At 46.9% G+C, this 14482-nt stretch overlaps 1 protein-coding gene across 6 annotated transcripts in view; it reads right to left on the bottom strand.

The window, feature by feature from the left end:
* Positions 1–14482, bottom strand: part of TENM4 (teneurin transmembrane protein 4) — a 782056-nt gene that overhangs the window by 86880 nt on the left and 680694 nt on the right. For all 6 annotated transcript variants that reach the window (XR_010127599.1, XM_063671257.1, XM_063671258.1 and 3 more), the window contains one exon: positions 10868–11084. Coding sequence is in view for 5 of the 6 variants with exons in the window: in XM_063671257.1 (XP_063527327.1) it covers positions 10868–11084 (217 nt within the window). In the remaining variant the exon portion in view is untranslated. The remainder of the gene's footprint in view (positions 1–10867; positions 11085–14482) is intronic.

A 14482-nucleotide genomic window follows, 5' to 3' on the forward strand; every position in this document is an offset into this window, starting at 1 on the left:
ATCTAGTCCCTTTTTTTATTTTTTTGAGACAGGGTCTTGCTCTGTCGCCCCAGCTGGAGTGCAGTGGCATGATCTTGGCTCACTGCAACCTCTACCTCCAGGGTTCAAGAGATTCTCCTGCCTCAGCCTCCCCAGTAGCTGGGATTACAGGCTCCATAGTCTCCTTCAGATTGACAGGAGGGAGGAGTTTACCTTTTAAGTTACTGGGGTTTTCTGAGTGACTGAGTCCACATTCCTCATGTACAGGTGAGGTCAATGATATCTGAAGGTGGGGCATCCTTTCCATCACTCCTTGAGGATGGGGTACCACCAGCTCCGCCATGGTGCCATGACACCACCTGGGGCCATCTAACAGCAAGATGGCCCAGCACTTGCTAGTGTCTTCAGGGACCTGAGGCTGTGCTTCCGGCAGAGCCCAGAAACCACTGTTCTGTGGCCTCCTAGCTAAGCATGGCTGTTGAGCTCCTTCAGACACCAAGGGAGCGTGAGCTCCCAGGCTGCAGAATTAATCTCTCAAGGCTGTGGGCAGCTGGCTGCTCAATGCTGATGCTTCAGGCTGAGTCCTCTCCCATAGGAATCTTCTGGAATATTTTCTGCTGGCTGATAAAGGTGTACACAAGAACAGAGCCCTTGACTTGTCCACCATACTATGCTTCCAGGGAACTGAGCCCATCGACTATGGTGAGGGAGAAGCAGGACTGAGACAGTCTGGCCAGCAGGGAGCAAGGCCCTTGTCCCAGGTAAGTGGGTTGGTCATGTCTGGGGACATGGCTCAGAAATACCATCGTTGTGCCTGGGGACATGGGATATGTGGTGCATGTTCAGATAGGCTGTTTTCTATGCTGTGCGGCCAGAAGCTTGTTTCTAAGAAGACTTTTCAGGTGATGGTTTGTGCTGTTAGAAAAATACAAGGCAGCTCTGCTAAAATGTGACTCCAGCCACAGTCACTCAGCAGACAAGTTCATTTAATGACCATGTGTCTTGCCTTCTGTCAGGGCACAGGGCAGGTTCTGCTTCACCAGGAAAGGGGAAACTAGAACGAACCATGATCAGACCCACTTCATGGGGAAGGGGCTGATGCCAGGCAGAAATGCAGCTAAGGGAGTCTGCACAAAGTCTAGCTCAATAGGCTGGAGCTGAGGTGTACAAGAATACACAGTTGGCCTGTAATGGAAATAATAATTCAAAGGATGAGGGAGGAGGGGCTGACAGGAAGACAGTCATGGTGAAGGAGCTCCCAGAGGCATCTGGATGTGGACGTCCCATGTGTCACTAGGTTATCATGCCCAGGTACAGCAGGGATGGAACTCCAGACCCAGATGTGGCAGGGATGGGAGCCTGTCAAAAGAGGGCAAGGTTTGAGTCCTTTGGTGCCAGGGCACTAGGCTGCTGAAGTCAGACACAGAAAGTGGGGCCAGGATTCAGGGACAAGGCAGAAAGCCATTTGGCACAGCTGGCAAGTCATGGGTCAGACAGACAACAGTAGGAAGGATGTGAGGTTGAGCAGCTGGGGCTGCTCTAAGCTCTTCTTCTCAGATTGGGATTGGTCCTAGAGGCCTGCAGCGTTAGACCCACAGGGTGGACTCACATGGCCCCCACTGTGGTGGGAGGAGGAGATCCAGGCAGGGGAGGCACGAGGGGCTGGATCTCTCCCCTCTAGCAAAATGCCACACAGAGGCTGCATCCCTCCCTGTCAAGCCCCTCACTGTGGGATTTGCTTGGAGCAAACTCTTAATGCCTCTGAGATCTAATTGGAGGGCCAGTTAGACTACATGCAGAGGTGTCTGCAAGGCCTGATCCTATATTCTCTATTGAGGGCAATATTAGTAATGTGAAACTTGGCTCTCTAAATATTTTAACTTCTTATTGCTTAAAATTTCTCAGTGTTGGATAAAAATACAGAAAGTCTTTGATTTACAAACAGCAGAATTACAGTTTATAGTTTGAGATATATGAACCTTCACTTGGGACTCCAGGTTCTCTGGGACTCAGGCTTGGCTACTAACTTGCTGAGCCAGGGGGTCTCTCTGGCCTTGGAGGTTCCTCTTCCAGCACAGAGGGCTGATGGTCTGGAAGGTCCATTCACCCCTGCCACCCTAAGGTGCTAGGACATTTGCCCCAATTACACAACTACACCGATGCTTCAGGTTAAGATTCTCATTTTTCTCCCAGTTCTCAATAGTGACACCAAAACCTGTATGTATACTAATGCTATAGCTAATGCTAATATTAACATTACTGCTATTTAGTGACAGTGGCCACTAACACTTACATGAATGCTTACTGCCCTAATACCTAAGTGTTTTACATGTGCTAACTTAATCCCCACAAAATCCCCATGAGATACGGATTATTATTTTCATAGTGTAGAGGAGGGAAGTGAGGCACAGAAAGATTAAGAGACTTATGTAAGGTCACACAGCTAGCAAACAGTGAGGCTGAGATTCCAACCTCTGAGGTCAGTGCTCTTCAGCATGAAGCCTTACTGCACATGGGTTTTTTAATGATGTAGTAGAATATTGGAGAGAAAGTCAGGGCCAGGTGGGGTGCTAGGGTTGTAGTGGCACCACACTGTATGGATTTCTGAACTGAAGATGCTGAGCAGGGAACATAAAGGACTCAGTGGAGAAGAAGACAGGCTCAGTACATGGGCTCTAGAGCCAACTGGGCTTGGCTTCCAATGTTGGCTCTGCTATTACAAGCCCTATGACCATGGCCCAGATTACTTAACTTCTCAGTAGCTCAGTTTTCATTGCTTAAAACAAGGGTGATAAAGTCCCTATATCATATGGTCTGCCAGAGATTTAAAGGTGTTACTACCTATAAAACATTCCAAATAGAATATCTTTGGTAAATGTTAGGTGTTAGTACTGAACGCATGCTATGAGCCAGCCGTCGGGCTTCTGGGTATTTTATCTCATTTAATCTTCCAAACTACCTGGCAGGGTGGAATTAGTGACCGCACATCACAGGGGAGGAAGTTGAGTCTCACCAGCCCAAGGTCACACGCTCTCACTTTCCCAAGGACTTGAATCCAGGCTCTCTCCCTCTAACCCAAGTTGTTCCCGCTGCACCACAGCATCCTCTGCTAATGCTTTCTGTGATGGACAACTAGGAACAAGCTCAAGCTACAAAGCAAACAGAGATCGTAATTCGTTTTTGAAATCAATAAAGGGATGATCAAGTGGCAGAGGAGGAGTTGTTAGCTGCTCATCAGGATGATGTGAGAAGTCGTTGCCTGCATCCTGAATTGAATCACCTAGTTGCTTTATCATCATAAACATTCATTTCAATGCGGGGAGAGATTTTTAAAAAACCAACATGAATAATATATAATGGCTGACATTTTGGAGGAAGCAGGATCTTTGCCTTCTTTTATCTTCCATCAGGTAATTTATCACTGTCTTTCTTTCCTTTTTTTTTTTTAAACTGATGAGGTACCCTGTCAGCTCAGCTTGTTCTGAAAATGCAGGAGTATAATTCAATAATAAATTTGCTCAGAGGCCAGCTGTCAGGAAGTTGGTGTTTATTTGAAGTCCATTAGATGATCTCTGCTGCTTGGCCTCTTGATGGCTTCCTGAGGGCTGTCTAAGGCCTGGGTGGAGGTGGGGGGTGGGGAGCAAAGGCTCTTCTGAAACTGCTATGCCACTGACGCTTGCACATGGCTTTAGGTTCGCAGTGGGCCGATAAAAAAATCATATTGCATACATGGTCATTTCTCTTTTCCATCATTTTTCACTCTTGAAAACTCTTGCTTTTAAAACTCCTGGAAGCTTTGTGCCTTTCTGTAGGGTGTGAAAGGAATTCTAAGACTTAGGTGGAATCAGGGTTATTTCACTCATGTTTAGAGCCAGTTTTAGGTCCTGATTGAGATGAAATGCTGGAACTTGGTTAGTGAACAGGTGAGGGTCAGATCTTTCTCAGTTCCTGCCCCTAACCCACTTTTCTGGCCTCATATTTCCCTATGTTCTTCTTTCTCCCACATGCCCCCTTTGCTCACCATGCTCATATACCACAGATTTCCTAAGCCCATCTTGATTTCAAATGTCAGAGCACGTCTTCTGACCTTTGATGTGGAAAATAATGTCACCATAATTATCCTCCAGACACATTAAAATTTTCTCCATTCTCTGATTGTCCTGGAAAGTTATGCTGTTGCTCACACTGGTTCTGCAGTATAGAATGCCTTCTACAATCCTGTTCAACTGAAACCCACAGTAAGCAATACATCTTATCCAGTAGTTCATGCATACACATACACATATAACTAAGTTTCATGAAATACATATTCTCTTTACAGTGATGCACTGATATTTTCTATTTCCTTCTACTCCATTCCAGTTAAATTTACTTCTCTTTTTGAAAAGAATAGTTTCGACCTGCTGAATTGATTTCATGAGGTACTAATGGGTTTGTTGCGACCTGCAATTTGATAAATGATGCTCTAATGGCCAACTCTCCTGACTGAAATTTTTGTCTCAGGCTGAAGGCCATCTCCTGCCAGAAGTCTTCATTTGTTTTCAACAGCAAACTTTTACTATTGCCTACTCTAAGCCCGCCCTGTGTTACATGCTGGAGAAGCAAAGCTGTAGGAGAGGCAGCTCTCATGGTATAGGCTCAGGGGGCAGACGTGCAGTGGGAGCGATGGTCTTGCCTTTGAGCTCTCAGAGCACTTTTGTCTCTACTTCTCTTCAGGCACTCAGCAGGGACTGGCTAATTCATTGATTTATTCTATCATTCACTGTGGTTCACTCTGTGCCAATTCCTTTGGGTTCAATGACAAACAAGGCATGGGACCCACAAAGAGCCCCCAAAGTAATGGGGTGAGATATCTTCTTCTTCCACACCTAGTGCAGAGTAGGTGCTGGTCAATATTTACCAAATGAAGCTTGTGTGTGTGTGTGTGTGTGTGTGCGCATCTGTGTTTCGAGACAGGGTCTGGCTCTGTCACCCAGGCTGGCGTTCAATGGCATGATCTCTGCTCTCTGCAACCTCTGCCTCCTGGGTTCAAGTGATTCTCCCACCTCAGCTTCCTGAGTAGCAGGGACCACAAGTGTGCACCACCACGCCAGGCTAATTTTTTGTATTTTTCATAGAGACAGGGTTTTGCCACGTTGCCCAGGCTGGTCTTAAACTTCTGAACTCAAGCAATCCATCTGCCTCGGCCTCCCAAAATGCTGGGATTGCAGGCATGAGCCAGCACGCCTGGGCAGCTTGTGTGTTTTTCTCTGCTCTGTCCCTCGCTAAGCCTGCCCAGTCTCTCATCCTCATAGGCTCTGACCCTCTGTATAGGCCACGATTCTCTGCCTCCTTTGGGGTAAATTCTCTGGTCACCCATCCTTCCTTTTGCTAAAGTCCCCTGACTTCTTGAGCCTTTTCTCTTGGGGCTCAGTGTCTCCTGTCAGCTGAGTCTTGTAGCTCCCTGTCCACACCCATCTATTGCCTGATGGAGCCAATAACCTATTAGAATTAGAGGAACCCAGCAAGATTTGCCATCACATGACTTCTCAAAGTCCCTTCCTCAAATAATGATTCAACAATCTAAACCTGCCTCCTCTCTGGGTGGTTGTAATACTGTGTCCTCAAACCTATTCTGAACCTAGATTTGAATAACCTGGGGGTGGTTCGTCAGAACCTCTTCCGGTAACTTGCTAACCTGTCCAGCATTGGCAACCTGTAACTATTCACTGAGGGGATATCTGACCCACATCCAGCCCTTTCAATCAGAGGAGTCCTCCCCAAGAGCACAGATGCACCCAACAATGGGAAACAGCTCTGGCTCGAGTGTTTGCCCAGGAGATGTCTCACATTGCCCTCCCTTTCCCAGCTCTCTGATCCCAAGCCCCACGGTGTGTGTCCTGGCCTCTTTGTATGGACAGTGCAGTTGGAGATCCTGCAGACCTCAGAGCTCCTCCTCTCCTAAGTGTCAATAGTGGACACCCTTCACTGTATTCTCCCCATGACTCCATGGGAGGGACAAGTGTTCCACTAGGCAGATGGGACCCGGGCATCCAGGCCAGGAGAGAATGGTGGTATTCAAAACACTTAATCTGGTGACAGTGGTTCCCATGCCTACTCTGTCCCCTCCTACTTTAGGTCATCTCTGTCACTCTCCATCACAGCTCTGTCACTTTCTGTGGGTTTGAGGACAGCAGTGGCAGGATGTCAGATAGAGCTACTGTATTCATTAAACCTGCATTAAACACATGCTCTGGACCCAGCACTGTGCTGGGCCCTGGGGACACAGATGAACCAGACAGGGCCCCTCACGGAGGCCTTCATCACTCCAGGAGATGGGGTCTGGCCTCTGAGGAAGTGAGTCTTGGGGAGAGCCCTGGGTGCTGGGGACTGGCTTGCTTGCTTTCACACCCAAGGTGGGCCAGTTGGCTCCAAGCCCTGGCCTTGAATTCCCCTCCCTCCTCTAGTCCCAGCAGCTGAGGTCCCAGTGTGCCTCATACTTGAGGTTCCCTGAGCCTGACCCAGCTGGGAATCTGCAGAGAGAAGGGGCTCCACTCTGAGGCCTGCCTTTCCTTGCTGGTCTCAGAAATGCTGTTGGGTTCTGGGTGACAGCCTGCTTCCTAGAGGCTGTTAAATGAAATCTCAAGCTACAAATTGTGGCACAGCACGTGGGGTGCAGGAGAATACGGGGTTTTGTCGGTTGGACACAGGCCTAATTGTCATACACAGGCACCAAGTCAGGTCTGCCTCTCCATCAGAAATTCCACTCTCTGGAGAAACGCCACTGGGCTCCACTCTAACAAGGATCCCAACCGACAGCTGGCTGGCAAGAATGCCACCTTTTCCCTTCCTCAAATAATGATTCAACAGCCTAAACCTGCCTCCTCTCTGAGTGGTCGCTGGACCTGGAGGGCAGGTTCCTCTCAAGTTTTACTTCCTCTTTTTAATTAACATCATCATCCCGCCATGTAATTAGCAAGCAAGTTTTTGTGTGGCAGGTACTAGGTTGAGACTTTATGTACTTTTTGTCCCCATTTAATTCTCATAGCAATCCCTAGACACATAGACGTTAATACTCTAATCTTACAGATGAGCAAGTTGGAGCTCATATAAGTGAACAATTTAGGAATTTTCCTGAGGTTACAAAACTAGAAAATGGATGCAACAGCCTTTTAATCTTGGTCTGTCGGATTCCAAGGCTTGTGCTATTTTCACTATGACATGCGGCTGCTACAAAAGCCACCACTTACTGATCACCTAATATGTACCAAGCCCTGGGCCAGGTGCTTTATTTTAGTTTATCCTTTCAACAGCTTTCATGAAAGAGTTACCATTATTGCCAATTTATAACCAGAGCCACCTACACAAAGGTTAAATCATTTCCCTGAGGTCACACACAGCTAGTGGGAGGTAAAGCCAGGACTGTAACTCTGGGCACTTGCTATTATACCACACTCCCTCATATGAGAGGAAAGAAAGCAACTACTTAAACTGGGTAGTTGATTTCACTTTATCCCAGCTGTGCAAATAAGCACTGTCCTACTGGTCCAGACCAAGATAATCGAATACCAAGTAGTTAGTCTAATGAGGAAAGCATCTGCTGCCTCATGTTTCTACATTTCTAGTCACTTGGGCATGTTTTACACAGGAATCTGTTTGGGGGTCCTTCCTGATAGCTGTTTCTTCTGAATCTAGATCAGTGAAGAGCTGGTACATAATGATTCTGGCAAATGTTAGGTAAAAGGAATTTTTACAGTAACTTTTTTTTTTTTTTAAAGAGACAGTAACATTTTGGAAACTTCCATTATCTATTCATTTGTAGAGCAAATACTATATCCCTGGCCCTGGCCAAAGTATTACAGGTGTGGAGAGATGAATGGTTTCTGTTTTCAAAGTGTATATAACCAACTGAAGGTGACAGATTTATAAACAATGATCTGCAAAGTTGACTTCTTCTGCTTCTGTGACTAATCTGTAATGTAATTTTTAGCAGGTGATTTAACCTCTCTGGACTCTGAATCCTCAGTATAAAATTAGGTAAAATAGATAATATGTCCATCCTTCCTCCCTCCCTCAGTTCTTCCATGTCTTTATTCTTCAAGGCAATTTATATGTATATGTTTTCAGCAACTACTAAGTGCTAAAATGTGTAAGATGAAGTGTTTCCCTGGAGGACTCGGTTTAGAGGGGTTGACAGACATTTATATGATGCACTCTATTAAGCTACTTGTCCAGAGCTTTGTATCTAGAGTGGCAGAGCCAGGATCTGAAGCCCAAGTTGGCCTCTCTCTGAGGCCTGTATCTTCCCTCCTGCTGAGGGATCCATTTTCCCCAGCACAGGCTTCTCCAACTCCATACTTGGCTGGCTCCTTGAGGCCAGTCAGACCTCCTGGAGCAACAATACTGAGACCTGTGTGCAGGTCCCACAGTGACTCATGGCGCTTAAGCAGCAGGCTCAGGAAGTGACCAGGAGGACATACAGGGGACGTGTCCCTGCTGGCATTGATCAGGCTGGCATGGCAAGGGCATCCAGTAAGCAGAACAGCCATAGGCAGCCAACAAGCCATGGCCCTAATTGGATCCCATGATGGGCCCCGTAAAGAATGACTGAGCAAGTGACAATTTCCTTGGTAGGAATATTAGCTATATCTCTAGTGGATTAAAAAAACTCACGCTGTGGGAAGGCCTACAAGCATACATACAAAAATCACACAACTGAAGAAAATAGCAGGAAGCTTCCTCCCCAGAGACAGAAGCAGCATTTCTGGCCAAGATAAATGAATAGCTTTTCTTCTCATTCTGGCTTTGCCACTTGATTAGTCTTGTGAATTTGGGAAAGTTACTTAACCTCTCAGCTTCTCAGTACTCTGGGTGTAAGCTGGAGGGTTCGGACCATTAAGTAGCCTCACCTCTAGAAAGGCTGAGGTTTGAATTCTGCCACGCTCTTGCTGGGCTTCCTCCATCTCACCTTTCTCATCTTGTCACGGCTGCTTGCAAGGATAGGCTAGGGTGGTGGAAAGTGCAGGGGCTCTTTCCACCTGCATGTCTGACAGACCTGCATGTCTGCATCCTGCTCCATCATGTTCCAGCAGTGAGGCCTTCTCTTTGGCTTCCCTTGTCACACTCTGGGGATGATAGCAGCCGCCTCACAGGGAGGCTCCCCACGGCTTCTTCTTCAGTCCCTGCTCTTTCCTCATTACACATTCCCCTTGAGCAAGGTTTTTTTTTCTCCCTGAGATGGGGTCTTTCTCTGTCACCCAGGCTGGAGTGCAGTGGGATGGTCTTGGCTCACTGCAGCCTCAACCTTCTGGGCTCAAGTGATCCTCCCACCTCAGCCTCCTGAGTAGCTGGGAGTATAGGTATCTGCCACCACACCCAACTAGTTTTTGTTTTGTTTTTTTGGAGAGATGGGGTTTTGCCATGTTGACCAGGCTGGTCTCGAACTCCCAGGCTCAAGTGATCTGCCCGCCTGAGCCTCCCAAGGTGTTGGGATTACAGGCATGAGCCATTGCGCCCGGCCTCCTCATGTTGGGATTACAGGCATGAGCCATTGCGCCCGGCCTCCTCGGGCAAACTTTTGTGTGCTCATGGTTTCAACTGCTTGTCCATTGATGGCTCCCAAATCAAGAACTCTAAGCCCTAACTCTACATGAGCTCCAGAATTACTTACTAACTGCAGATAGACGTTTACTCTTGGGTGGCCTACTGTGATGTGTACCTTTATCACCTTGCTCCCACCCTGCTCCTGCTCTCTGTTCCTCAGCCTGGTGAAAATACCACAATCTACCCAGGCATCCAAGCGGGAGACTCCTCTCTGTAGCATCCCACAGACACAATCAGTTACCAAGTCCTGCTGATTTCCCCTTTAAATAGAGCTTGAAAATGTCCCTTACCCTTCCTACCCCCATCACTACCCCATTGTTCCCTCAGGACAGGGACCCTCTGGCACAGAAAAATGAACATACAAGGTGCACAGTGACTGCTGAATTAATCACACTGACTTTTAGAGAAAGTTCTGCACATATGAGGCACCACTACATTGGAAGACATTCAAAAGAAATGATTATAAATCCCTGCTCTTGGATACGCTGTACTGGTTCACTGCCCTGATCTAGGGTGCAGAGATTAGAGAGCTATTTTGTGTCTCTGGGTCTTTGCATGAGCTCTTCCTTCTCCCTGGCACACTCTCTCCCTTCCTTGCCTAGTTAACCATCTCTCCTCTTTAAGACTTGATTCTAAAGCCCTGGCCTCCCTCCTACCCAGGAGTACATCCTCTGTGCTCCAGAGTACCCTGGGGACAAAGTTCTGGCCTAATCACACTGTAACTGTCCCTTTTTTTGTCTTCCTAGTGGACTGGGAGTGACCAATAATCAGGAACTGTGTTCTGCTCATCTCTGCAATCCCAGCAAAGGACCTGACACAGACCTCCGTATAAAATTGTCCAACGGATGACACAACTGAAAACAGGAAGATTGTATGGGCATGTGGCCTGGGATGGCAGCAGATGTACCCACTCCCTGCCTAGCAAAGTCTTCTAGATGTCTGCTTTGAGGCTGAGCAGCATCAATGCCTTTCAGTTCATCTGGAGACCACAGGATCAGTAAGAGCTGACTGCAAAGTGGGTATTGATCCAAGATTCCCCTTGGACCTTTGGTTTCTCACTCTCTTCATCTGTCACCCAGTGGGAGCAACAAAACTTTGCTCCTAAAAGTTCCAAACTCCTTGGATAGTAGTTTTATAAATGTAGGTACCTGAGGCTGCTTCTCTGCCTCCCCTGACATTCCATCAGGAACCATGGATGCTGTCACTCTCCTGGCTTCCTCCCACCCCCATTCATCCAAAAGAGGCTCTAGAGTGATTCAGTTCTCCCTCAGAGAGCCCTGGCTGGAGCTGGGGCCCTCGGACTCACCCTCTATCAAAGGGGTTCTCCCCAGGGATTATGTGCGTGCTGTCCCTGCCCACGAGGAACTTGATGCGGTCATAGAAGGAGTGTAGGTTCTGCTGTGACACAGGGACCTGTGTCTCCTGGATGATGTCCAGAGGGTCAGGGGAGCCCAGGCACAGCGGGTTGACATGGCACAGGGGCTGGAGGCAGCAGTCAGGGTCCATGCAGTCCACCAGGCCATCTGCAGGAGTGACAGAGCATGTGGTTTATATTGCTGTGTTCAATCAGCCATGTTTATCCAGAATGCCTTAATTCATTTCTTCTCTATTTTTCACTCATTCAAAAACTTTATTAAATGCTGATATAAGCCAAAGTCTTTGCTGGGCACCAAAGAGATGCAACTGACTCAGATGTGGTCCTAGCTCACCAGTCTAGGAGAGATAGACAGTAAGTGTACAGTGTCTGTACTGTATGTTTTTCCTTCCATCGAGATAGAAGAGATTGTATGTATGAAGACCCAGAAGTGAGATAACACATGAACATTTGTGATGCTATATTCAAATGCTGATGGCCAGAAGGGGAGTGGAAGAGCACCAGGTGAGGCTGCTGAGGTTGACAGGGGCACACCAGGCTGGGTCTTGCAGGCCAAGTTAGGGAGTTTGAATTTCACGCTCAGGACAATGGGAACCACTGAAGGCTTTTAAGCAGGAGGTGACTTCATCTGGTGTGCACTCCTGAAACCAAAGGGGGCCTCAGTGGAAGCTGGGAGCCAGACAGGAGAAGAGGGCATTGCTGAGGTTGCACAGGTGAAAAATAAAGGTTGCTTAGACTGCAGTAGTAACAGTGGCAATTAAGAGAGGTAGATGGTATTGAGAGACATTTAGGAGGTAAAACTGTAAGCCCTGGTGACTGCCTGGCTTTGGGAGTGAAGGCACAGCAATTCTCAGCGTCTCTCCCAGCCGCAGTGTAAGCGTGTGGCCTGCAGCTGAATCCTCGGTCCTCTGGAGGCCTGCTCTGCTTTCTGTGAGAGGAGTCTGCAGGGATATTTGTGCTTTTTGAGTTTGCTGGATGGTTTCAGATCCCTGACAGAGTTGCCATTAGCAGGGAATTCTCTTTACCACAGGGATGGGCTTCTTCAGGACTGGAACTTGTATTATAGCTCTACTCTCTTCCCAAAGTACAAAGAAAGTCCACCAGATCACAGATTTTTGGCATCATTATATCAAAGTACTTTTACAGGCACCTAATATTAATAGACCAGCTTAAAATACATAACAAAGAGATCAGCAGGTAGTGCCCAAAGTGGGGGACATGAAAAGCCCAGGGTTACAGTCTGTGTGCTTTGTCGGTAGACAACAGTCTAATGACATGTATTCCTGCCTGGGTTCAAATTCTGGCTCTGCTGCGTCTCAGCTGTGTGACTTTCGCAAACTTCCTCACCACAGTGGGAGCACACAGATCTGTTCTGTGTTCCAGCACTTAGTGGAAGTGCTTAAAACATAACTGTTATACAAATAAATGAATGAGAATTGAATGAATTAACTAGTGAAGCAGGGGTTGTGACAAATGCCAGTCCATAAAAGCCAGAAAACTGTAACTTCATACCATTCAGGTAAGCAGTGTGCTATGGTAGGAGGACCATGATGTTCAGAGACTAAAGTTTAAGACCAAGTATGGCCCCTAACAGTGACCCTGGACAAGTTCTTGTACTTAGTCTCTCTGAGCCACATTTCATCAATAATGTGGGAGTAATAGTCATATACCTACTTCTCTAGTTTTCTCCATGGAGTTTACAATACAGAAGCTGTCCACCAAAGTATTGCAAATGCATTGGCTAGACTTGGTGTCCCCGATCCTCCTTGCTAGTGGGTGGCCTCAGGTAAGCTACTTGATTGCCCTAAAACCTAGTTTTTTCCTTAATAAATTAGTAACAAAAAGCCTTTCTGTTTCTCTCCCATTTCTGCATGGTGCCCAAAAGCTTATAGTCTCCTTGAAGGCAGATAGTGATAAAGAGTATGGATTCCAGAGACAGACTGTCTGGGGTCAAATCCTGGCACTGAAACTTACTAATGTGTGACTTTGGGCAAGTTACTTAAACTCTCTGGCCTCAGTTCCCCATATCTCTTAAAGGGGGATAATAAGAGTAAGTGTCATACAAGTATCTGTTATATAGATAAAAAGTGCAGCATTATGTCCCCAAATCTAGCATAGTATCTGACACATGGTATCACAGTGCTTAATTCTGGGTTAGTTTCCCTTCCCAATCCTGAACCTAAAACATGGCTCACCAACATGAAGAGCCATTCATCCTTTGTCTACTCACCTGCTAGATTCACTCTGAGATACGGAAGGAATGCCTCCCCTCACCCCAGCATTGACCTGTGTCCTAACTTGTGGCTCCTGTCCCAGCTCCCAGATATGACTGCCTAGCAAAGCACCTGTCTTCTCCGGCAGTTGGCAGGCTCCATCACACATTCTCATGCTGCCCCTGTCAGACATTGCTTAAACACATAATTACAGCCCAAGCTGAGGCTTATTTGCATTCTGCTATTGATGTTAGCATGACAGATTCAGCTGTTGCATCCATAACTCTGCAGAAATGCTCCATTATTCAATCCCAGTGAGCAGGGACGTTGACCATTAAATCAGCTAGCACAATTGAAGGGCCGTGAAAAGTCATGGCTAATTTGAAATTTTATTAGCTCTTGCCTGGTCTTGTTTACCACCAAAGCAGTCCCTGGAAGCCTGTGTTTTACCCTTTTATAAACATTCAGTTCTGTGGCACCTGGAAAGAGCGCTTCCTGTGAGAAGGGATGTCTGCTCTCTAGTCCTGGGAGAAGGTTAGCCAGGAATGATAGCTGTTCTTATTAATATCTATATTACAGTGATGGCGATGATGATGATGAATTGCCACATTTATTGAGTGCCAGGCATTCTGCTAAATATATTACAAGGAATGCATCATTGAATCCTCTATGAAGTAGCCACTGTTGTCACTCTCATTTTAGAGAAAAGGAACCAGAGGCTCAAAGTGGTAAAACAACTTGGTAAAGGTCATGCAGTCAGTGAAGAAGCTGACTCAGAATCCGAACTCAGTTCTTTCTGAGGCATATAATGTTCTTTAAGCTCTGGAGAGACTTTTAGGAACTATTTCTTAAGCAGAGAACATGAATTTCTGAATCTTAGTGAAACACTACTCTTCTGTGCTCTTCCAGCCTCTTGGTCAACTTCCATCACAGTACATCTCTTTCTAGTATTGTAATTTTGATGTTCTCTCCGTCCCCTGACCCCCATACTCTGCAACCCAAACGATGAGCTCCTAGAGATCAGGGGTTGTCTGATCCATTTCATTATCCCAGGGCCCAGACCTGGACAGGAACAGTGACTGTACTCCACAGAGGTTTGAGGGATGAATAAATGACTGACCCAGGTCAGGCCTGTCCCACTAATCCAGCATCCACGTTACAGGACAACAGAGCTCGATGGAGCCTTTTATTCTGTGATCGGTGGCCATATGGTGCTTAAGAGAGCCCTCTCCCCAGGCAAACTACCTGGATTTGGACCCCAGTTCCCAATTCTCACGCAAACTGTGTGACTTGGTCCAAGTTGCTTAACTTCTCTAAACCTCAGTTTCTTCAT

This window comes from Pongo pygmaeus, chromosome 9 (assembly GCF_028885625.2).
Source record: "Pongo pygmaeus isolate AG05252 chromosome 9, NHGRI_mPonPyg2-v2.0_pri, whole genome shotgun sequence".
Lineage (NCBI taxonomy): Eukaryota > Metazoa > Chordata > Mammalia > Primates > Hominidae > Pongo > Pongo pygmaeus.